The sequence below is a fragment of the Dunckerocampus dactyliophorus genome, chromosome 1 (assembly GCF_027744805.1).
Source record: "Dunckerocampus dactyliophorus isolate RoL2022-P2 chromosome 1, RoL_Ddac_1.1, whole genome shotgun sequence".
Lineage (NCBI taxonomy): Eukaryota > Metazoa > Chordata > Actinopteri > Syngnathiformes > Syngnathidae > Dunckerocampus > Dunckerocampus dactyliophorus.
In genome coordinates this window covers 36,991,498-37,017,385 of record NC_072819.1, presented here as the reverse complement: position 1 = coordinate 37,017,385, position 25,888 = coordinate 36,991,498, and the positions used below count along the sequence as shown (strand labels likewise).

General features: G+C 40.3%; 1 protein-coding gene across 2 annotated transcripts in view; it reads left to right on the top strand.

The window, feature by feature from the left end:
- The first annotated feature begins 6,441 nt into the window (after positions 1 to 6,441).
- dock3 (dedicator of cytokinesis 3) overlaps positions 6,442 to 25,888 on the top strand; it is a 60,908-nt gene continuing 41,461 nt past the window's right edge. For both annotated transcript variants that reach the window (XM_054776877.1, XM_054776868.1), the window contains exons 1-5: positions 6,442 to 6,973; positions 17,526 to 17,609; positions 18,034 to 18,074; positions 21,457 to 21,512; positions 24,340 to 24,436. In XM_054776877.1, coding sequence (XP_054632852.1) covers positions 6,937 to 6,973; positions 17,526 to 17,609; positions 18,034 to 18,074; positions 21,457 to 21,512; positions 24,340 to 24,436 — 315 coding nt within the window. In that variant the 5' untranslated portion in view covers positions 6,442 to 6,936. The remainder of the gene's footprint in view (positions 6,974 to 17,525; positions 17,610 to 18,033; positions 18,075 to 21,456; positions 21,513 to 24,339; positions 24,437 to 25,888) is intronic.

The following is a 25,888-nucleotide window of genomic DNA, read 5'->3' as shown; positions in this document are numbered from 1 at the left end:
GGAGGAAAATAGAGCACTGAGCATGGATACCAAGGCACTAAGAGAAGAAATCGAGGAGTTGAAGATGAAAACGCTGCTTTGCACGCTGCTCTTAAGGAGGTCAAAAACCCTATGGAAGAAAATAGAACATTACGCAATGATATCAAGGTTCCACAGGAGGATATCAAGGAATTATTGGAAGACAATGCGGCCTTGCGCACTGCTCTTAAGGAAGCTAAAAACCCTACGGAACAAAATAGAACATTATGCAAGGATGTTAGGGCTCTGCTGGATGACAATGCTACCTTGCGCGCTGCTCTTAAGGAGGCTATAAATCCAATGGAAGAAAACAGAATTATACAAGAATGTCAGGGTTCTACAGGATGATCTCAAGGCATTATTGGAAGATAATACCTTTATCATAATAAATAAGCTAATTAAATATGATAATAAATAAGCTCTGTTTCTTCCTACGCCTTTTCGGACGTGGAATTGTGAATTGCAACATGAATCATTCAATGTAAACTGTTTGCATGTTCGAAATAAATTAAACCATAACCATTAACCATACCATACTGCTCTGTTCCCCGGCAGTTTAAGGATCAAGTCCAGCCAGCTCATAAACCACAAACACACACATAACCTCATAAATTGGCATTTGCAATGTTATGCATTTACTGCATAGGAATAACCACCTTATGTAACCCCCCATGTGCACATGCCTCAAATTTCCCATGCAACGACATTGCTGCGTTCATTTATTGTTTAATTACGGGAAAAGGCATTTAAATTTTCCTGTGGCCTCCCCCCAGTTAATAATGGAGCACATTAAAATAGTCATCAGAACCACAATAGGAGAGAATTTGTATAAATTGTGTGCCACAGAGGCATGTCACCCACAGAGGCATGTGTACACCCATGTGACATATTTCCATTGTTAAATATTTATAGTTGTGGGATCTTACAGGCAAGTGGGATACGGCAGTCAAAATTTTCAGAATAGTGTAAAGACAGTGTGTGCAGCCAGGTGATAAGATGAGCTGGTAAGATGTGCTTCTTATTACCTCCTCTGTTGGCATTGTGGGTGTTAAAACAGAGCTCTTACTGCATCTGGCTGTTTGCTGAGCTTCTCCTCGTCACAGTGCAGCAGCAGCCAGCTCTGCACCGCTTCACGTGCTGTTCATTGTCCTTTCCTCTAAGATGCTTGTGTCACCACAGCACACGTGCATGCTTTGTTTTCTCTTTAATATTTAAAAATAGTTAGCTGAGAAAACGTGCCGCACAACTCCAGCTTTATGTGTGTAAGGCCGCCCCCAGTGTTCCACTCGCAGTAGTAGACAGATGGGAGTCAGTCACAGCCACAAATTAGCCCGCCAAACGTTGCCCTCCCACCCACACTGCATCAACTCTCCGGCCGCTCTATACTCACTGAATCACTTATTTTTCAAGTCACGATGCATGTAGTTGAACAGAAACACTGCTGAAAACATCTTTGTGGCCACAGAATGTTGACTCTTCATGTTTGTCTTTCAGAACAGATAGAGAAAAACCTGAATGCCGTTTTTGAAATATTTCTTTTGAGGTGTTGAGTATGCCAGAGTAGTGGGTCGGTGCGTGGTTATATACAGTGGCAGAGTCAGAAATGTTTCATTGGGGTGGCCAAGGTGAGACCATTACTCACATAGGGATGGCAATAAGTTGATACCTGAAATGTCTAGATGGCCAGTGGGGTGGCCGGAGAGTGACCAGTAGTAGCTCCGCCACTGGTTATATACTGTTGCCTCCTAGTAGCAAGGTTCTTTATTACAGCCTGTTGGTTCTGGCCTTTCTGTGTTGTATCTTTTCTTGTGTGGATCCTCTTCAGATATTCAAGCTCCCCCCAAAAATGGAAAAACAAGTGCAGTTCATCTATAGATGAAGGTGAGTGAAAATGGTCGTCTCTATTGTATGTGTCTATCAGTGCAGGGTGTACCCCAGCTGGGATAGACTCCATCCTCCTGTGATGCTCAACGGTAATGGGTGGAATTGGCAACAACTATGCCAAACAATCTCCAAATATTTGACTTGTCTTTAATATATTAGTTAACTAAAATTTTGTGTGTGAGACAGTCAAAGTCTCAAAGAATTGTCACTTCCAGTTCTAATTTCAACATTTTTGTTGGGATTAATCAATTCCAGAATCAAACTGTCACATTATAAAACCTTTATTGTAAAACCGCATTTTGATATCCTTATATTATATCAGCGGGAGAAATAGAGGTGTATTCCTTGATTACGTACTGCATGGGAGGGAGATAACTTTCAAATGTGTATATCCCACCGTCTTCCTACTCTGACATTGCAAGCCACATGCATTAGTTATGTTTCTTGTCAGTTAATGATAGCGATTTGGCAAAGTTTAGCTCCTAACCTTAGCTATCATTGAATGTATAGCCTATCACAAACACACAATGACTCCGAATTGTTGATCACTTCTCTGACGCTGCTTATGTATACAGTATGTACACACGCGACGGACATGTACGTAAATACAAGACAGCTGTGAGTGAAAGGCATGAATGGCAATCATTGCATTCGAGTCGAACTACGTTTTTGCAAAGGTTAACTTTGAATTGTGACAAATATAGATATTTTTCAGTCTGTTTTAAACCACTGTTGGTAAAATATGCTATCAGGTGGTGGTGTTCTTATATTTTTCTGGAGCCCAAGAGGAAAAGCAGCTTTAACAACTGTAAAGTAAAACGATTCAAATATACCTGAGAGAACATCCATCCAACTTCCACTTATAGGACGCAGCTGCCTAACCAGGGAAGTCCAGACTACCCTCTCCGCAGCTACTTCGTCCAGCTCCTCCCAGCGGATCCCGAGGCCAGTTGAGAGACGGTCTCTCCAGCGTGTCCTGAGTCTTCCCGGAGGCATCCTACCTCCCCAGAGAGCAATGTTCCCTTTAAGCTGCGCACCTGCGGAATTGCGCACTGCTCCAGCGTTCTGAACAAAATAAATGGTAAACAGGTAAAGAAATAAACTATGGGTATCCTACAAGATTCAGATCATTAATTGGATGAGACACTTCAGGTTTTGGACAGGTGTGGTACCATAGGACGTTTGTGTGTATGCTCAGACATATGGAAAATTAGTGGGAACATTGCCAGGGAAGCGTCTGGGGAGCATTCTGACCAGATGCCCGAGCCACCTCATCTGTCTCAATGTGGAGGAGCAGCGGTTCTACACCGAGTTTCTCCCGGATGACAGCGCTTCTCACCTTATCTCTAAGGGAGAGCCCAGCTACCCTCCGGAGAAACCTCATGTTGGCCGCTTGTATCCACGATCTTGTTCTTTCGGTCACTACCCAAAGCTCAAGATCATAGGTGAGGATAGGAATGTAGATCGACCAGTAAATTGAGAGATTTGCCTTTTGGCTCAGCTCCCTCTTCACCACAATGAACCGATGTAGAGTCTGCATCATTGCAGACGCTTCACCAATCCGCCTGTTGATCTCGCATTTCGTCCTTCCTTCACTTGTGAACAAGACCCCCAGGTACTTAAACTTTTCCCCTTGAGGCAGGATCTCATCCCCGACCCGGTAATGGCATGCCACTCTTTTACAGGTGGCAACTGTGGACTCGGACTTGGGGGTGCTGATTCTTCATCCCAGCCGCTTCGCACTCGGCTGTGAACCGATCCAGTGAGAGTTGAAGATCACGGCCAGATGAAGCCAGCAGGACCACATCATCTGCAAAAAGCAGAGACCCTGACCTGCAGCCACTAAACCGGATCCCCTCAACACCTTGGCAGCACCTAGAAACTCTGTCTATAAAAGTAAAGAACAGAACTGGTGACAAAGGGCAGCCCTGATGGAGTCCAAACCTCACTGGAAACAAGTCCCAATTATTGCTGGCAATGCGGACTAAGCCCTGTCACCGGTCATACAGGGAGCGAACTCCCCGCACAAGATATATACTAACAGTTAAACTGCACATTTTGGAGTGGACTTTTATTGTGGCCAACCAAAGGCACACCTGTGCACTCATGCTGTTTCATCAGCATCTTGATATGCCACACCTGCGAGGTGGATAGATTATGAATCATGAATGCTCACTAACACAGACTTAGACAGATGTGTGAGCAATATTTGAGAGAGATAAGCCTTTTGTGTACAAAAGGAAAACATTTTAGATCTTTGAGCTCAGCTCATGAAAAATGAGAGAAAAACAAAAGTGTTGCATTTATATTTTTGTTGCATGTACATTTACAGGGTGGCCCAAAAAACATATCCACACTTTAAATAATTGTAAACTAGGTGTTTATTATAATTTGTTGAATTTTCAAAATGTAACAGAATTTACAATCATCATTTTATTGTTTTCTTACCGCCTGTTCTCAAGCTCACGTCCGTTCTGGTCCAGACACTGCTGACAATGCGAAGCAATGGAATCGCACACATCACGAAACAATTCCTTTGGTATTTGCATGCATTCACATTCGGTGGCTGCTGTCAATTCAGAAACAGTTGCAGATCTCATAGTGTAAACTTTGTCTTTTAGGTATCCCCCCCCCCAAAAAAAGTCTAGTGGTGTGAGGTCTGGTGAACATGGAGGGTATTCAACCTAATCCATCCTTCCAATCCACCTGTTTGGCAAGATCCCATCAAGGAAATCACAATGTTAGTGTGGGGGTGCCTCATCCTGCTGAAAAGGTTAGGAATAAAAAACAAACAATTGAGTCATTAGCTGCTAAATGGTGTTTATATATTTTTGTGACACCCTGTATATATTTGCTAATATAATCATTATACAAAAGCATTATAAAATACCTATAGAACTATGTAAAACTATGTACAAAGTCATGAGACTTATTTATAATTTGTGGAAATATTAATGAGATTTCCATTTTCGGAGTTATACTAATGACTTTATTTAATATAAGGTTGAAGGTGAAGGTGAAGATTGAAGGTGAGTTTTTCCCGATTTTATGGCGCCCCCTGGTGGCCATGGTGCTTTTAGCATCCGCCTATATTGCCTAATAGACCAGTCGGCTCTGCATTAGTTAATGTGAATTCAATAACATGTAGAGCATAGATTTTCAAATTATGAGGCGTGCCAGAGGACTTCAGGGAAGGTGCAGCAGCTTAAAAAAAAACCCCACACATTTTTCAACTTTTGTTGTATTTAAATTTCCTATGAAACCAACACACATTTTGTCATTTTGGCTGTGGAAAATAACATTGAAAGGCATATTTCTCATGTTAAAAGAGTGCTTGAATGTTGACTTTTTTTTTTTTTGCCGCTAAAAAACAATTCTGTCGACGACTGGAGAAGAAGGAGGGAGTGCCTCCACTTTGAGAACCCTCCCTCTCAGAACTATGCATGAAATACATTGTTTTCATGTTGCTGCGGTGCATTTTTTGTTGCTCTTTGTGTTGTGTTCAACCGTATAAAAGCGTGCTCAGGTGGCAGTAAGCAAATGCACATTTTTTGACAACATATATGTTGTCTGACAATTTTGTACTATTATGGCCGATTTTTAAATGTGTGTTACAGATGCTCAATGAACTGCTTTGTCAACAGGCAGCTCTGGCTTCCGAAACTGGTAAAATGCCAGCTGACAGTGCTTATTCTTAAAACTAATGTATACATGTATGCAGTATCATTGTACAATGTGTTCACAACTACTCATAACAGCACAATGTTAGTGAGTGTTATCATTATGTTATTGTTGTTAATAGTTTTGACTTTGTTGTGCATCCATGGCTGAGTCTGGTTGCCTGAAAGTGTTCTCAGTGGGACGTCACGGCCAAGATGGCGGCGGTTCAAAAAACTTGCTCGAGGTTGTTTGATAATTACAACTTCTTTTCACTCGTATTTTATAGTTGTTTATTGGCGAGTCACAACAGTATGAAAAAAAATGTTTTATTAATTGAATACTTGCCTTTTCAAACATTTTTTGGCGTTTAGTTCTGAGAGTTCAGAGAGTAAGCAGAAAACACCACAAAATATGCTCCAGAAAACCTGTGTTTTGGGGACTTGGTGAGCCACCAAACCTATAACATTCTCGCAGGGGAGACTTGCTGTGCCATACTTTTAAAATCTGGAGAACATGCAAGAGGCAATCACAGTTGCAGTAGACATGACAACACGTGTCTGTCAGCCTGAATCTGTATATGCCCATCATGTGAATGGGTATGTAATGGATGGATGATGATGGCGGTGAGTGGTTGGGTTGTGCACCTATGTCCAAATCACATTACAGCTGCATGCATCATGACAAAGCATTGCATTGGTTGCACTTATATATACATGCATATGTTGGAATGGTGGGCCAAGGGCTTGGCAGGCATGTAGCACCCAAGGGGGCTGTGCATTGTGGCCTGCAGACCCTGAAGCAGCACATTAGGAGGAGGGAGGAACTGCAGTTTGTGAGGAGAGAGAGTGAGAGAGAGCATATTCGCAAGGGCTTGACACATCAGTGTTGACAAAAGTCGTCATGTGACCAACAGGAAGATGGCGCATCGTACGCTACAATGCAGCTTCCTCTCTATTTGCGGCACGTCGGACGTATATGTTGCCACCTAGCCACTAATTGGCGTCTCATTCTCGCACCTTCGTGGATCAACTGTTGACGAACTGATTTTTTTAATGAGAAGATTTTGAAATATACCTGTGCTATACTCGAAATCCAGCTGCAATAACACATTTCAGGAGACCGGGAGGCGCGTGCGTGCGCGTGTGTGCACTAGGTGGACACGGAGACCGGAGACACGCCGGGACATCATAATAAAAAGCAGAGACATTTGATGCTCCTTCATCCCCCGCCACCATCATCACTGCGCACACCGACGTCAGGATTCCAGTGGAGACATGTAGAATGAACACCATCACCGTCCTCTTCTTCTTCCTCTCTGTTTTTCAGCAACCATCATCTCCTGCTGTCGACATAATGTGGCAAAAATAACCAAATATGTGGATCCCTACAGAAGAGGAGAAAATCGGAGTTGGTGAGTCGATTGCACATTTTATTGTTAATTAGCGACGTGTGTTGTTTTCTTTTGTTACCATGCAGCGTTAACGTGAGGTTCACTCAACGACACAATCTACCCAACTTCGTTTTTATATCCCTCTTATCAAGCACATTACACCCAATAAAAAACACATCACATATAATGGCTGCATAGATCGGGGTGGGGGGGTGGAATTGCGTGGGATGATGCAGCCTCCAGTCCGAGCCCACTACCTCGGAGTGATGTGATCTCTGTCTGCTAAGATGTTGATTGAATGAATCACACTCATAATCTTTTGTAGAGTTTAGTGTAACATGCGTACATATGGCGTTTTTGATCTTATCTTTCTGCTCATGAGCAAACGTAAAGGGGTGGGGTGGGGGTGAGTGGGAAAGAAGAGGGATGCGGTTGGTGTTGCCACCACCAGGGGGCACCCTGACCGTGTCTCTCCAACAGGTGTAAACTGGCGTCTACCTGTGGGCTTCCTCTCTGCATGGGTGCCCTTTGACCCGGAATGAATGACATAAAAAGAAGAACAGGGGATAGACAGACGCACACCTCCTCACATACATTGTTTGGACATAATTGAAAAGAGCTGCAGTCTAAGCATAAAAACATCATTCTGGTTGTATCTTATCACATCCCATCATCTGTCATCATTTTATGCGAAACTACAGCAGCTCTTTTGCAAGCACAGCTAAAGTGCCATAAATAAAGAGAGGAATAAGTGGACAATGGGTAGTGTAGTGGTTCACGTAACAGAGGTTAGAGCATCTGGTGTGGGATCAATGCAATGACTAGCAGGTGACCTTTCAATGTAAGCCAGCTGGGACAGACTTCTTTAATAGCCTAAATACCCTAAATAGGATGAATAGTAGGGAAAATGGGTGGCGTAGTGGTTAGCATGTTGGCCTCACAGTCAGGCGATCTGGTTTTGGCTCTCTGTAGGAACATCTCTGTGTGGAGTTTGCTTGTTGTTTCTCCAGGTACCTTACTTCCACATCCCAAAAACATCCATGTTCGGTTCATAGGAGACTCTAGAAACACACCAGGCAGCAGAGTCTAGCAGCAGCATTGTCTGTAGAAAAAAACTACCAAATATGCAGCCTACTCAAGCTAGTCTAACACCTTAGACACGTTTGGCCTTGACTAATCTTCCCTAATGATACAGTACAGTACTCTTTCTTTTGTTCTTTCCACAATGGTGGTGGTAACTGTACAGTGATTAGACCACCCTTGTTTCTTCAGTTCCTTGTTCATGTTAATACCTGATACAACTAAAGGTACCTTTGTTTGGACAAATATAACAATGACAACAAAAATAGCTCATAAGAGTTACATTTTATGGCAATACAATGCTATAGCTATTCATGTAAGAACTTAAGTGATATTGGTTACTATCAAGAAAACCATGGAAGTTGCTAGATATCAGCTCTTAAATTAAACTCTCGTGAGCTATATTTGTTTTCACCATTATATTTGTCCAAACAAATGTACCTTTAGTTGTACCAGGCATTAAAATGGATCAATAAACTGAAGAAACGAGGATGATGTAATATTTTTTTCCATGACTGTACGTATATCCACATGATCCCCCATAGGTGTACAATTGGTCTGAAAGCCATAGAATATACACAGCCTGGCCAAAAAAGGTCACCACCTGGATTTAACAAAGCAAATAGGAAAGAGCCTCCCATTGAATAATCACTGCATGGGTGATTATGTACAGTGTTTGAAAAAGCATTGTAATGTGCCTTCATGCGACCTTTACGTTGAACTTTTCAGACAATGAATCAGATGGCTGCATATAGTTTGCGGCTGTATGCACGTGCCTCACACACAAGCTACTGTCACAGTACATTAAATAATCAAGCCAAGTAGGTCACTGCTATTTGTAATGGACACTTCCAGGCTCATATGCATTCATGAAATGAAGTATTTGATTTGTAATGGTAATTTGGATGTTTTGTAGGTGTGGTTTTTTTGCCACTTTAAAGCTTTGTCAGTGGTGCTGATGTTGTGAAGGATGCACATAAAACACAGGGAAACTTTCAAATGTCATTTTCACAGTATGTGTACGGCCATTTCAGCGCACTTTAAGGTCACTGAAGGTCATACAACAAGCAGAGACACTGCTGCAATTTGATGGCAGGTCTCGAGTTCTGTGATGTTGAGACATTTGTCGCTTAGAAAGATGTCAGCCCAGTAATAATGAGTAAGAGAGTGATGAACAACATGACTCAAAGTAGGGATCGGCATTTGGCTTCATTTTCGTGGTTAACCACTGGGAAAATGACTGTTCATTTAATCAAGTCTATGTTGTTTTATGAAATACATTTTCATTGGATATGAGAAGCTCTTTTGGTATGTTCTGAGCTCCTGTTTCCATACCACTGTTGTCCAGAGGAGTTGTCCGGAGGAGTTGTGCAATAGGTCTGCATGTATGTAGCTCAACTTCCCTTAGCTGACGCTAAGGGTGTAATGGTACAGGTGACCCACGGTACGGTTCGAACCACGGTATTCGGGCTACAGTTTTGGTCCGGTTTCGGTACGTCTTGTGCGTACAGAGAACAACCTCTCCCAAAATTCTTTCTTTATTATTTATTATTATTATAAAATGATTTTAAAAATGAAGCATGAAAATTCAATTGCAATCTACTGGAAGGTAATTCTCCAATAAATAAAATTCTCAAAAAAAACAAACAAATCTTGATAAATATTGATAAATTCATATAACTCATTAGAAAGAACAAAGAACAAGCTGCGGGCCCTAAATGGTCCCTTGGCCGCACTTGTCACACACGCCCCTTGTTACAGTGTTTCGTTTTCTGAAGGTGCAAGTGCAACAGTAAGAGTTTGAACAGGAAGATTATTTTCTTTTTAGTAAAGCTCCTTACTTTACTTTACTTTACTAAAAAGTTCTCATCTCTCCTAAGCATCTTATGCACACATCTTAGTCTGTTTATGGAGGTGACGTGTGCAAAAACAGGGACGTAGCTGAGGAGATCCACAGGGTTTGAGTCGCCTTGGCGCATCTCTGACACAGTAGGCGTAGCCGCGGCTGTTGTCACCTACACTCTCCAATATATACGCTGTCCTTTACTCTTTTGCGTTGCCTTTTTGTCTGTTTTTAGGCAGACTGTCCCTCACTTGAAATGTGTACAGTGTGGGAAATGAGACCTGTCTGTACAGGCAGGCACGCGCAAACACACACAGCCCAAAAAGTACTGAAAATCTGGGGTCCATAAGAGCAAATTTTCCCATGCAGGGCGGACCAAACGGTATGTTTTTCTGTGTACCGTTGCATCCCTTATGCATGCAGAATATACTGTAAATTAGGGATGGGCGATATGGCCTAAAGTCTATATTGCAATATATATTGCAGCCAGTATACAGTATATCAACGTATATTCTTTGGTATATAAATTATAATAGAACCATTTCAAAACAGGTTACAGATTACAAAGGCTAATCCTTTTGGCTGCTGATGTATGTGGTAACGTATTTAGTAGTCATTTTTGGTTTTCGGACGTGTGCACTCACTGTGTAGTTGTTTTGTGTAGTTGTTGTATTTTTCTGTAGGCTCTTATTAATCTACTCACTAATGCCCTGTTCACAGCTAGACTTCTGTTAAAGTGGACTAAGCATTTATATTGTTTTGCTACTTAACATTCAAAGCTCACTTAGCGGTTAGAATGGCTTCTCTATTTTAGCTTAGCTATTCCTTGTCCCGATACCTGTAAGAAATGTAGTTTATTTGCTGCCATGGAGGCGAGGATTAGTAGCTTAGAAGAGCGGCTCCGCACATACTTTAGCTGTACAGATACTGTGGGTTTGCCAACTTCTTGCAAAATAAAGAAGGGACACATTGTTTGCAAGGCCGTCTGTTTTTTTGTGCTGTTTTTGTATGAAACAAGTTTTATAAAATTTGATTCGAGCCTGAATTTAATTAGATGCATGTTTTACAAACTATTTTGGATTCTCACATTAATACATTACAAAGTGTGTTCCCTTTCAGCTCAATAACGGCCGCATACTTTTGTCTATGTGTGGGACGATTCCTTTTTTCATGGGACGGTTGGCAAACCTAGCTACAGCGTGCTACATTACATTGATGACTAGTTGCAGCTTGTCGCTCTCAATTTTGCGGGACACGGCTAGGTTGTTCCATCAACATGTATTAGAGCAATATGGACATAGAATTAATTTGTTCCTATTGTATAATGTTTATATCGCCCATTTCTAATCCCTCACAGTGTCTACCGAGAAACATTTTGGCCCGTGAGACAAATGTAATTGAAGACCCCTGCTCGTAATTGTCCATGGATGTGAATGTCAGTGGTTGTTTGTCTGTATGTGCTGTGTGAACGGCTGACGCCCAGTTCAGTGTGTGCCCCGCCTCTTGCCCGAAGTCAGCTGGGGGAGCCTCCAGCTCACCCGCAACCCTAATGAGGACAAATGGTATAGAAAAGGGATGGATGGATGGATGGATGGAGTAAAAAAGACCAAAAAAAGAAAATCAGTAGATTTCAGTACTTCAGTTGCACAATGGGCACGTTGTATGCAATGCCTACTTGAATAAAATGTTCTAAAAAAACCCAGCCACACATTTGTAAGTTGTAAGAGTTTTTACTGTTGTACTGGCAGCTTTTTGATGATATCTCACCTTCCTCTGCATTCCTCCCCCGAGGGCTGTGGTACAATTAGGTAGGAAATGTGGGCCTTGCCAGTCCTTAAGCAAGGTCGCTCGGCCATAGGCGTTCTATTTTCACCAGCAAGAACAACAAAACATTTTTCCATGGTTACCTCTTCTGACATATGAAATGCTGAATGAGTTATATAATCCTGTGTATGAAGACACTTACGTATTCAGTAGGGGTGCATCGGTAAAGGTGACTCACCGTGCAGTCCGTACCTCAGTGTTTGGGCTATGGTTTCGGTCAGGTTGCGGTGTGTTTTTGTGCGTAAAGAGGACAACTCTTTTAAATAATTTTCTATGCCGCTTAATCGTCATTAGGGGAATGGGGGTATGCAGGAGCCTAACCCATCTGATTTTGGGCGGGAGGCAGAGTACACCCTGGACTGGTTGCCAGCCAATCACAGGACACAGGACAAACAACCATTCATACCTACGGACAATTTAGAGTCGCCAATTAACCAAAATTCTCGCTGTATCGTTTATTATTATTAAATTATTTTTAAATGAAGCATGAAAATAGAAAATTTGCAATCTGCTCCTCTGGTAATTTTCCAATAAATACAATTCTTAAATAAAAAGTAAAACTATTGATACAGAAAAATTGAAGGATGTGGGGCCACTTCGATGTGTACATTAATGATGGTAAAACCCAACCAATGTAGGTCAGTATATTGTGCTATAAGATATATAAGCTTTGTGTTGCAGGTGGCATAACATATCCATACATATCTTTGTACATATTTCAATATAAACAATCTTTATTTATTTTTTCTTAGCAAACACACGTAGATTCAGACATGAAACTCTCCTCAAACATTTTGCATATTTTGCAAATTTTTTTTTTTTTTTTTTTGCCAAAGGAAGTGTCTTATTAGCTGAATGTCAGCACCTGCTGTGGGGGTTCTATTTTATTATGCATAATCTTGTTGCTGCTAAAAGAGAAAGCTTAAAATGAGACAGAGAATTCATACTACCGGTACTTTGAATCAATATAACAATGCAATATCTCACACTGGGGCTCAGATTAAGCCTTCAGCACAGAAACCCTTTATTCATTAAATCACAAATATTGAAATTCACTGATCTACTACATTTTCAAACACTTTAATCACATGCGAAGCAAACAACCTGCTCCCCGATAATGGACAACAACATTTTTCAACAAGAGAGGAGAGGAGAGGAGAAATTATGACCTGAAGAAAAAAATACATTGGCACAAAACTAAAAACCTTTAGCATATCAGTATGTGGAGTTAAATTATGGAACGGATTGAACAAAGGACTCAAACAATGTACCCACATGAGCCAGTTGAATAAACAGTGCACATACAGTACAGTATATGGTGTTCACAAGGTACATGAAAGAACGGGAAAGCTGAGAACCATACAGTCTGATAGAATTGATCCTGAATATCATTCATCTGTCATTGCTTTAAAAGTTATTGCTGAGTTTATATCTTGCATTTATTTAAACATTACACTATGTTTCTGTCAGTTTTTGACTCCCGTATAATTAATAGTGTAGATCATTCATATTGTATTTATTCAGTTATATATTATTTAACATGTTAAAAACAGAATGTGAGCAAACTATCAGTAATTGCTGAGACATGGAGAAGGGGTAGGTTTAAATAAACTCTGGTTAGGTTTAAGCCCTAAATATGCCTCACACACACGCGCTAATGAATGATAATGATGATCGATAGAACCAATGAAAAAAACTTTTTTTGACCAAAAATCTGCAAATTTGTGGGGCCGTGAATGCTGAATCGAGAATTCGTGGAGATCCACTGTATACAGCAGTCTACTCACACAACGTGCAGTTACTTGTCAAGTCTTCTTCCTGCAGGAAAATCTTGAGTGAATTGACTTGTGAGACAGTGCCCTCTGCTGGATTCAGAACTGTAGCACTCGTTCCGCTGCTGATATTTGTATAAAAGTTACTATGAAAAAACTAGGGCTGTCAATCGATTAAAACATTTCATCGCAATTAATCACATTTTGTCCACAGTTAACTCACAATTAATCGCAGCTAGAAATTTTTTATCGATAATAAGTAGGGATGTAAATCTGTTTGTGGTAAACTCTTCCATACGCTTCTAGATACACGAGTTAAGATACGATTACAAAACTATATATTTGAAAAACAGACCAATTCGACACTTAGCAACGATATGATTCGATTCGATATGATTCAACAATTACATTTGTCAATGTAGACGTTAATCTTACATTATAAAATAGAGAAGCCAATTGTATAAAAGTGTCATTCTTACAGTATTTTCAAATGTGTAAAAGAGCACACTATATCCCCAAGCATGCTGTAAGGCAGGTCCCCGACGACCAGGCCGCGGGAAACTTTCAGGTGCAATGATTAAAAAAAACACACACACACAAAAATTTAAAATGAAATAATTTAAATATATCATTTAAATAACATCAGTTTTTTTGTAAAGGGATACAAATTTTGGAAATATGGGTCATTGTTTTATTAAAAAAATAATGTATAGTTTTTTTGCATCACAATTTTTGCATCTTTAATGTGAGCGGCTACTTGTTCCACGATCCGATCCTTGAACGCATTATTTAACTTTGCAATGGATCTTCTCCTAAAATGCACAGATAAGACCACTTTACTGTATTTTTCTGGTTTTTGTTTCACCTCATATTTGGTCCCAAATGCTGATACTATGTGGGAGTCAGATCGTGGTAAGATCTGATGACCTTATTGAGTGCTAATGTACATATTTGTTGGTGCTCCCCTCTGAATAAAACAAGTCCCGGCTCGCACTGGCGGATGGTGGCTCTGAACTCATTTAGTGCTTTTAATTTGATGTTGTTCCTATCATAGTTTTGCACAATACATGATAAATAAGATAAATCAGATCACTATAATGTGCATATGTTAGTGTGTCTTGAACATTTTTCCCGGTGACCCCGCTAGCGAAAGCTAATGTTATTTAGATCCATTGCCATTGACACAAGCCCCCAAATAGCTGTCCTCGGCGACGCCTGCCCGTAACTAGTACCTCCATCCATCCATCTATTTCCTATACCGCTTATACTAATTAGGGGGTATGCTGGAGCCTATCCAAGCTGACTTGGGCGAGAAGCGGGGTACATAACTAGTAGCTCTTTTAGATAGCCCAAATTTTAGCGAGCAGTTCAAAGCAAAAATCTACAGAGAGACGGCTCGCATCCACTCGTTGGTTGGGACACTCGTATGCCACGGTACTACTGTATAAATAACAATATAACAAAATACCTGCAGTGGACCAGTAAATTCTGTCTTCTTCCCGGCGCCGTACTTTGTGACAACCCGACTCACAGCGACACAAATAACTTTGGTCTTGTCGAGAGAGGCATCTGCCGGGGCTGTGAAGCTAAACTTAGCATTCAGAATACCCTTTTCTTTGCCCATTTCTGCTCGATATTTGTCCTCCGTTCTGGCTTCACATTAGAAGCTGCATTTGTCAGGGCTGAGGGTCAAACAGGATGTGTGCACGTTAATCGCGTGTCAAAAAAATTCGTGCCGTTAAAGGAAACTTCCATTAATGTATTATTAACGCGTTAAATTTGACAGCCCTAACAAAAACGACTAAGAAAATGATCATGATTGTATTTTTGTGTACATTTATTGTTTTACTGAAGCTATTTGACAAACATTTAGATTTTTTTTAATTATTTAACTTTATTTTAACAGAATATTCAAGCAGCAACTTGGTGTTTGTGCACTTGTTTGCTCTGTCAGTTCAAATCTTCTATTTCTGAATAAAGAGGCAGAAATCAAAAATGTTTTTTTCAAATCCGATTCATCAATAAATCGAAAAAACAATTGACCGATTAATCGGTTATTAAAATAATCATTAGTTGCAGCCTTACTGTAAACCATTAACATACAACTACCAGTGACTTCAGGCTCGATGTGGTACAAATACGTGAGCATTTTTGAGATATCTTTTTTAAAAGTACAATTTGTTGACCTGTTGTATAACATACACTCCAAATCAGTCGGAATCGGGGTATTGGAAGGCTGTTGTTGGCACCTTTACCATAAGACAGAACAAAAATGCTAACATCCACATCAGAAGCAGAGAATCAGACTTTTGCATTTTTGTAGTGAAAAGAAGAGTGAGAATGCTTGTTTGGGCCAAATGTTTTTTTCCTCCATTTGCTATGTTATGGGAAAGATTAAAAAGTGTATTTGAACAGGTGCTGTCAAAGTTTCTTCATAATACAGTACAGTGAACCACCAGTCTTGTGGTACAAAAGTAACATGCTAAAAACCGAAAAGCCCATCATAGCCGTGTACCCTCAAGCATTTGGGTACATTTACAAGCTTTGTTGTTTACTTCTAATTTTGCAATTATATTCAATACAAATACATTGCATATATTTTGCCTTTATAGAAATAATAATTCTTTGTTTTGATTAACACATTCACTAAAGTGTTCAATAATGTACACTGCATCATACTGATAGGTGTTTCTAACATTTGTATTTAGGTCCGCAAAACATTTGAAAATATTACAAAACACTGTTGTACAGTTGTACACTACTGTAAACTACATCCACAATAATAAACATACAGTATTGTTAAATGAATACCTCTCTGACAGTGTCAATTAAAACTGAGCAGCTATCTTTGTTGAGTTGAGTGACTATGTATTTTCAGACATTTGATGAACTTATATGTTGTACGGTACTTGATAGCACCATATAATGGGACAATAAGCAGAGCTTAATACATACAGTACATACAAATTATAATTCCCTATTAGGAACTTGATAGATGCACAGTCTGGACTGATGTGTTGCCAAGTAAAAGTGCTGTGGTTTTACTTTAGTTCAGCATGTTTGGATGTGAGTTAATGCACTGTAGCGTCAGACACAACCGAAGAGTGTTTGCACAGCTTGGGAGTTTTCAGAGGGAAGACTATGAAAACAGAGCCTGTCTCTCATCTCTCTCCAACATGACAATCTCATCTCACTCTGATGTGGCCTTGGCTGAATTTTTTAATCAATATGAGTGTAGTTTCTTTTGCATTTCCAATCTAACAGAGACCAATAAAGGGCTCCATCAGTGTACCTTTAATATATGACACAGGTTGACTTCAAACCTCCGGTGCCATGCAGCATCTATAAGCTTGCCATTTTAAAATGCCCTCATCCCTGAAGCAGTTACAGTGAATAGAGCCCTGCAGTTTGTAGCTGGTCTGTTGCCATAGCTACCCTAGCAGAGGAACTGAGCGAGGGCCCCTCCTTTTCTTCCTCCCCCTCACTGGGTCCCATGGCTAGTTCATTAGCATAATGATTCACAGCAAGCACTCCTTGAAGGGCCACCGTTTGTGGGTTTTAACGGCATCGACGGAGCGCTGACATTATTAATATGTATCATGCCTCATATTGCCACTTCACTGTAGCATTTATTCCCTTAAGAAAAATCATGCCCTTAATATGGATTTAAGTCATTACTATGTAGGGTCAAAGGTTGCATAATGCTGCACAATCAAATGCATGCAAATGCTTACTTACAACTATATAAAGCTGTGCTTGGCCACACTCGTTGTGTGGGCTCCAATCTGCAAGCTCAATTAACTAAATATTGTGCACATTTCAGCCTGCTTAAGAATTAATTACCTATTAAAATGACGACCCACCTCGGGGTGGGAGTTGTTTATACAGTACTAAGCTGTTAAGATGCTAGTATTTAACATTTGATCTAAACATGTGCGATAGCTTGTCTCTTAAAACTCCCCAAACACATGCTGTGTGTAAACTTGTTATTCTGTTATTGTCAAACATTCTTTTTTTTAATCTTGTTTATTATTTTCTCTCCATTTTTGCACAGTTATCTGTAACTTCCGATCACCGATATGTCAGGCCCTAGTCCTGGAGATTGGGGAGACAGTACAGATCCTGGAGAAGAGCGAAGGTAAAAATGTGATAAACCGACTAAAGGCATAATTTTGGTATTTGGTTGTACTAGTAAATGAAATCAGTTTTGTACTACTTCAAAGTAAAGCTTTCAGACAGCATTTCAACATTTTTCTATTCATTTGCTGTATATTCACAATGTGTAGTCGGACCATTAAAGATAGACAGAAAAGCTGCTAACGTAGTCTAAAGCTAAAATTTTAACTGATGTTTGTGTCACAAATAGTACAGTGCTTAAGATTGGCATAAACGAAGCCAACTTCAGCCAGTCAGTAAAATACTGAATTATTTTAAATTACATAGCGTTCCCCTTTGACTTTGTATATACTGTAGATGTCATTGGGCTTATCGTACAATGGAGGACAAATGTTTTTATTACTGATCCGTTTCATCATTTTCATAATTTGTATCTTGTCCTTTAGGTTGGTACAGAGGCTTTTCCACCAAGAAGCCTTTGATCAAGGTAACTATAACGCCCGCAAGTTAGACAGTGAATTTCATTTAAAGTTAATGGAGGTTTTATTAAAACAGCAAAGCATTTTCTGAAATATGATATAATGCAAACCATGCACATCTCTTATATTTTTATTGAGACATTATGAGGCCTGATGGTAATTAAGTTAGCAAATAGTGCACTAATTATGAAAAAAAATGCATCACAGAGTTATGTTTAATTGTGTTCACCATACCACAAAATACTACTTTTGCCTAAATACACTCAACAAAAATATAAACACAACATTCATCTTTCAAGTTGAGCTCAAACATCTGATGTTGTAATGTTGTAACATCTGATGATGTATTTTGACTTCATACACTGAACAAATATATAAACGCAACACCTTTGGTTGTGCAAAAGGCCTATTTCTCTCAAATCCGTCTAAATCTGTGTTAGTGAGCACTTCTCCTTTGCCGAAATAACCCATCCACCTCACAGGTGTGGCATGTCAAGATGCTGATTAGACAGCCTGATTACTTCACAGGTGTGCTTTAGGCTGGCCACAATAAAACGACACTCCAAAACATGTACTTTTACTGTATTGAGGGGTCAAAAAAACAGGCGTTATCATGAACAGCACAACAATGGGCCCCAGGATCTCGTAGCGGTATCTCTATGCATTCAAAATGACATCAATAAAATGCACCTGTGTTCATTGTCCATAACGTGCCTACCCATATTCATAATTCCCTTGCCTGACACGGTTTCTGTTTGTGCAAAAACTCTATAGTTATGCAAACCAATGACTGTTGAAGCAGCTGCCCGGGTGGCTGGTCTCAGATGATCTTGGAGGTGAAGATGCTGGATGTGGAGGTGCTGGGCTGTGGTTGTAAGGCTGGTTGTATTTAATGCCAAATTCTCTGAAAGGCCTTTGAAGAAGGCTTATGATATAGAAATGAACATTCAATTCACGGGCAACAGCACTAGTGGACATTCCTGCGGTCAGCATGCCTTTTGCACTCTTCCTCAACACTTGCGACAACTGCGGCATTGTGCTGCGTGATAAAACTGCACATTTTGAAGTGCTCTTTTATCGTGGCCAGCCGAAGCCCCCCGTCCAATAATCATGCTGTCTAATCAGAATCTTGGCATGCCACAACTGTGAGGTGGATAGATTATCAAAGGACAAGTGCTCACTAACACAGATTTAGACAGATTTGTGAACAATATTTGAGAGAAATAGGCCTTTTGCATAAATAGAAAAAGTTTCAGCTCATGAAAGATGGGAGCAAAAACAAAAGCGTGTTTATATTTTTGTTGAGTGTATGAAGTAAAAATACATCTACTGTTTAATTTAATGTTTTTTGCAGGGGCCTTTTTGGTAACATTCAAAGTGTTGTAGCATTAATCAAGGCCAAATCAAACAGACACTGTTTATATGATGGCAACTAACCTCATACAGTATTTCCCTACAGAAGGTATTTTTATGCAACCTCTTTATTAAAGCAGAGAAGCAAATAGGAGCACAGACGTAGACTCATACAGTATAACACCATCACTGCTGACTGGAATAAATATACTGCAGTGCAGAAAATGACCAATACCAATACTTATGTGTTTTCAATACTTCACATACACCTCCATGAGTGATAACGTGTTTTTGAGTAGGGTTACTATTGTCACAATTACAAATGAAGTTAATTCCTAGAAACGGAGAGAGGTGAAGTGATGTACTTGGATATTATGGGATGCAACTACAATGTTTGAAAGAAAGAACAAAAGCTGTCCTTTTCATCTGAATGTAGGTGTTAGTGGCTGCATGTTGTCCTTCTCTATTCCCATCAGCTATTTACAGTTCTTAACGCCCCTCCATTTTGTTATGTGCTCTGCTGCCCACACTCCTTCGCCCCCATACTCTCTCTGTGCTCACAGACTTAGTTTCACTCACTAATTGTTCACATCTGGCAGACTGGAGAGATAAACTGCAAGTGAAATATTTAGCATCATGGAATGTCACATACGGTACAGTATATATCATGAAAGTGAATTCACACTTCACATTTTAGCAACCATTTTACTTAATCTTGTCAAGGTACAATACTATACAAATGAAGCTTGGATATAACTTAGTCAGTGTGCAGCTTGTAGGGGTGTAACAGTACCCGTAATGCTTCAGAATGTCATAGTAACCTACATGTATATGTTAGAATTAATGTTTCCCTCATAATTACCACAGCTCCGCAGTGCCAGCAGCACTCAATCCCAGACCATGACACTACCATTACCATGCTTGAACAAAAAGAACATTAAGGCTCGTCTCAATTTTGCCAGAAAACATCTTGACAATCCCCAAGACCTTTGGGAAAATAGTGTGGTCTGCTGAGACAAAAGGTGAACTTTTTGGAAGGTGTGTGTCCCATTACATCTGGCGTAAAAGTAACGCTCAGAAAAACAACATTATACCAACTGTAAAATATGGTGGTGGTAGTGTGATGGTCTGGAGCTGTTTTAATGCTTCAGGACCTTGAAGACTTGCTGTGATAAATGAAACCATGAATTCTGCTGTACAACAAAAAATCCTGAATCTGTTTGTGACCTCAAGCTGAAATGAACTTGGGTCCTTGAGCAGGACAATGATCCAAAACACACCAGCAAGTCCACCTCTGAATGGCTGAAAAAAAACTAATGACGACTCTGCAGTGGCCTATTCAAAGTCCTGACCTGAATCCTATTGAGATACTGTGGCATGACTTTAAAAAGGCGGTTCATGTTGGAAAACCCTCCAATGTGGCTGAATTACAACAATTCTGCAAAGATGAGTGGGCCAAAATTCCTCCACAGCGCTGTAAGAGACTCATTGCAAGTTATCGCACATGGTTGATTGCAGTTGTTGCTGCTAAGGGTGGCCCAACCAGTTATTAGGTTTAGGGGGCAATCACTTTTTCCCACAGGGCCATGAAGGTTTGGATTTTTTTTCTCCTTTGATTATAAAACGTTTCATTTAAAAACTGCATTTTGTGTAAAATTAGAAAAACATTATTCTAAATTTTGTCAGCTAATTTTTTAATATGTCCTACACCTACAATAAGGTTCCCTTTGCCAGTTTTTAATGATAACAACTCGTAGTGAAAACAAATCTAACAAAGAGTAGTATGCAAAATTAGCTTTCAAACTTTTTTGTGAGTTTATGACATTGTTATGAACCCATTTTTAAGAAATGTGTTAACTATTACCAATTTTATAAAGTGGTACCACTTTTGTTTGGTGTTATAACTAACAACACAGTCAGTGATTGGAGGGTAACGGCAAAAGAAGGGCAAAATACATGAGTTTCCTGAGGAAAACAGAAGAGTTGACAGGTTACAGTCACAGTGTGTAACATTTCTGCCCATCTGTCTGTCCACAGGGTATTTTCCCAGTCAGCTATGTTCACTTGAAGAAATCCACAGTGACCAACAGAGGGTAAGTTGGATGACTATAGTATTTATTGAACATGTAGCATCACAACAACAATCAAGGGTCTACAAACAGGCTGTGCATTGGAGTTTTGAATACGTGGAGTTTTGCTCAGGTTTGGGCAGCTCAAACCTGAACTCTCTAGTGCTTATATTTGGTAATAATGGAAATATCAGCAGGCAACCTTAGTGGACAAAATATGGTGTTTGATACTGACATTTTTTATATCATAAACAACAGTCACTATTATTAATTAATATTTACAGTATGTAGCTGGTTTATGAGTTGGCAGATGACACAACTACACTGCTCAAAAAATACAAACACCTAATTATCATGGTGTAACTCCAAGTCAATCACACTTCCAGGCTATATCAACCAATGGAATTAGGATGCAATAACAACTGAATAGATTTCCCCTGGAGTTGTGCAAATGGGACAGATAACCGGTGGAAACGAGAGGCAATTAGCAAGACTTTTAAGGATTTTTTTTTGCAGGTGCTTGTGGGTAAACTTGCATTTTTTTAACTGCCTGCATGCATTATTTGCATCTGACAGACATTGTTCAGATCGTGGTATTCCTCCAGGTTTACTGTGTCTCAAATAGTCAAGAGTATGGAGGAGATATCAAGAGACAGGCCAGAAATGTTCCATCTAAGGTGCCTGCACAATCACGCATTGCTACAGTGTTCTCAGCGCACAGCAAATCTATGCAGCGCACAAAATAAAATCCAACCTGAACTGTAAATAACTGTAAATAAACATACCAATTTATTCTCTACCATTTTGCAATGAAACGAACATTGTCCAGCCAATAATAAGATCCTGTTGGTATGTATTTACTGACACAGCCAATCAATTCATTAACAGCGCGATATGTAGTACATGCCACTGTTTTGCAGGTCAGAGTATAGCTAAGGGTGCTGTGGGGTTAGGAGAACTAAATGGCGAAACGAACGGCCAGTGCCACATCCACTCACCAAGCCAAAGTTTAAAGAAAATACAGCGGCGCTTCTCTTAGTGTGGACTGGGTGTTGCAGTATGTGTGAACAGAAGAACAAGAGGTGAATCTGGATGAGATTTTTTCTTTTTCGAATGAGAAAGGGCTGCTCTGAAAAACATGCTGCAAAGCCAAAGTAGCGAGCCAGTTTTCTGAGTGAAAAGTGTGGACTGAATGTGTGGCTTAAATGCGCATGTAGTACTGGCAAGCTTTTATTTTCATGGCCAGACTTACTGCATACAGGAAATGTTATGCCGAGTTTGCCTGAGTGTTGCCGAAGGGACCGGAATATGGTTGTTTTTTTCATTGGATGTTTTTTTTTTCCAATTCCATTTTTTTTATTTAGGCAAAAGTAAACGTATACAACAAATATGGCGTAAATTCCAAGTAAATTTTCAGGATGAAATAGTGCCAGAACAGGCTCCTGCAAAACAGAAAGGAAATAAGGAAATTAAAGTATACATCCATCCATTTTCTATGTTGCTTATCCTCATAAGCGTTGCAGGGGTATGCTGGAGCCTATCCCGACTGACTTCGGTCGAGAGGAGGGGTACACCCTGACTGGTCGCCAGCCAGTCGTAGTAAAGTATACATAATTAACAAAATAAATGGTAAACAAGAAAAGAAATGTACAATTAAATTATACACTAGGGGTTTCCTACAAGATTCCGATCATTGATTGGATGAGATAGTTCCACGGCATGTTTTTTCTGAGGATGAAAATAAAGAAAGCTACATTGTGAAATATGCCTTGCTGTCTGTTTGAACACAGTCATATACAAATACGACAGAATGGAAGTTGAACTACCTGAAGTTCTCAGGTTTCGGACAGGTGTGATCGTACAGTGTGCAAGTCTGATGGCGCTCACAGAGATCCAAGGAATGGTCAGTTTGTTTGTGTGTACGTTCAGAGACTTGAAAAATTAGGGAGAACATTGCAGACCACTCCTCCAGGAAAGGTGTCGAAGGCCCACAACCTACCAGCAGGGCTGCATTTGTGCAAAGACAAACAAGAACACCGACACAAATTGACTTCCAGCAGGCCATTTCTGTGCATGTTTCTGGACAATAACTTAAGCAATTGTATCAAATAATTGTATACGAGGCAGACTGGGGTCTGTGACTCCATGTGGACCAGGAACTCACTGTATTGTCACCACCCTCCAGCTGAGTTACCTCACATGGGGAGGACCTCTGTTGGTGTTTAGACAATTAAAAAGTAACAACTTCTAAATCAGTAGGATTCAACTTCCTCACTCCAGAAGCAGCAATTTGTGAACTCTGTTTTGCTTTCATGTGGAGTTAATGATGTGACGCATCTATTGCCTTTTCCCAAAGTGTTCCCTCCGCTGACAATTCCTCAAATTCATGGACCGAGTGGCTTCCCCCTTGTCACAGATGCATAAGCAAGGCCTTATCATGCAAATTAAGAAATGTCTATTATCTATTTGGGTTTTGGGAGAGAAAGTGGTTGCCTCACAGCAAGAAGATTTCAGGTTTGGATCTCGGTGTTTACATGTTCTCCCAATATTTGTGTGGGTTCTCTCCAGGTACTGAGACTTCCTCCCACAGTCCACAAACATGTACTACATGTTAGCGTCATTGAGTGTGCGTAGATGTGTTTTTGAGTGTGAACGGTTATCTGTCTCTTAAGTGTCAATCTTCTGATTGGCAGGTGATCAGTCCATTCAGCTGGGATAGGCTCCATCTTCCCTGTGGCACGACAATTGGAATAAAAATAATATGTTACCTGCCATGTCTAAGCTTCAATCAGGCCCATGCACAAATTGTGTTTTCTATTGATGTCATTCATGCAAATGTTTCTGTTTGCAGGCTGTGTGAGACTGTGGTGCCCCTTGAGGACCCCATTATCACAGAGACCACTTCAACACTGCAGGAGTGGGGTGTCTTGTGGAAGCAGCTCTACGTGGCAAGTAGCACTCTATTATAGCACACAACATCACAAATATGACAACAAATCCCTGACCAATAAATGTGAGACCAGCTTTAACATTCACAAGATTTGCCGAGGTGATTTGCTTTCGCATGAAAACCTTTCATCCAAAGTTGTTCCATTTGAATCCTCCAGAGAGATTTAACGGAATAGGCTTTTCCAGCATGTTTTTTCCCCAGTTACCTAATTCTGCACATATTACCCACATTTTCTGCAAAAGTTGACATATTGCCTAAATGTGCAGTACACCTCATTTATGTTTTCCAGGAGCATGTCTTGATTGTTACCCTACATTTTCATGCCCTATCTATGTGGGAGCAGAAATGGGTGCAGGATGCAGATAATGGCCCACAGACCTGTCACACCCAATTTCATGCTGTGTCATTCAGCCCTTGATTGATCTTGGCCTATTTCACTTAGTTGCAGTATCATCTTCACTTGCTGGGCAAAAGTGATTACCGGAAACCTAAAACATCCTTAATCCAGCTCCAGGGCAGGCAGAAGAGGTTGGGAGGCTGGGCATCAAGTGGATATGTTGCAAGGCTGGCTGTTATTATTATTATTATTTACATAACCACTTCACCGAGGACTGTTCGTGCTCTGAGCCAAGATTACTGTGGTGACGTAACTTCTTCAGAAGCTCGACTAATGTGAAGCGTTGATTTAATGGCGTTTGTTTCGGCGCTCTCCCCCTGTGTGATACGGGCCATGCTGCCACAGTTGGCTAGCTAATAATAGGATGTATCACAGACAAGACACCAATGGACTTTATCTTATTGTTGCCAGTTTGAATTCATTGTATTCTCTCCAGAAGCAATAGGCTAAACATAATGTTGCAAAATGCACATACTGTAATTAGCCCTGCGGAATAGACGTCTAGAAGGGCTCATCAACCCCTGACGAAATCTTCGTTCCTCAGCAGCCTTGGAGAACAAGCCGTGTTTATCCTCATTAAATTTACATGGCTATTGTGGCGCTGCTTAATCTTTGCATTTATGTAAACAAACCTAAGGAGTAATGGGGCTTTGTCATATCATTAGGGAGAACAGAGGCTGCCTGAATGTATTGTGCAGTCCTTGGTCTATAAGAAATTACGACCAGGAGGTCAATGCAGGAGAGTAATATTTGTGTTTAAACCTCAGGGCATGAATCTCAGTGGAGACACGTGGTAAACGGCTTGCATTTACATGGCGGTTTCCTACCTTCGGGGTATTCAAAACACTTTCACCTCTTCACACAGCGATGATGATGCATGCTTCTATGGAAATAACATAATCAGATCATTTGCAACATTAGCAGCAGCTGGGGGTTCAGTAGCTTTCACAAGAATACTTTGACAAGGACTGAGGGCAAACCATCCATCCATCCATCCATCCATCCATCCATCCATCCATCCATCCATCCATCCATCCATCCATCCATCCATCC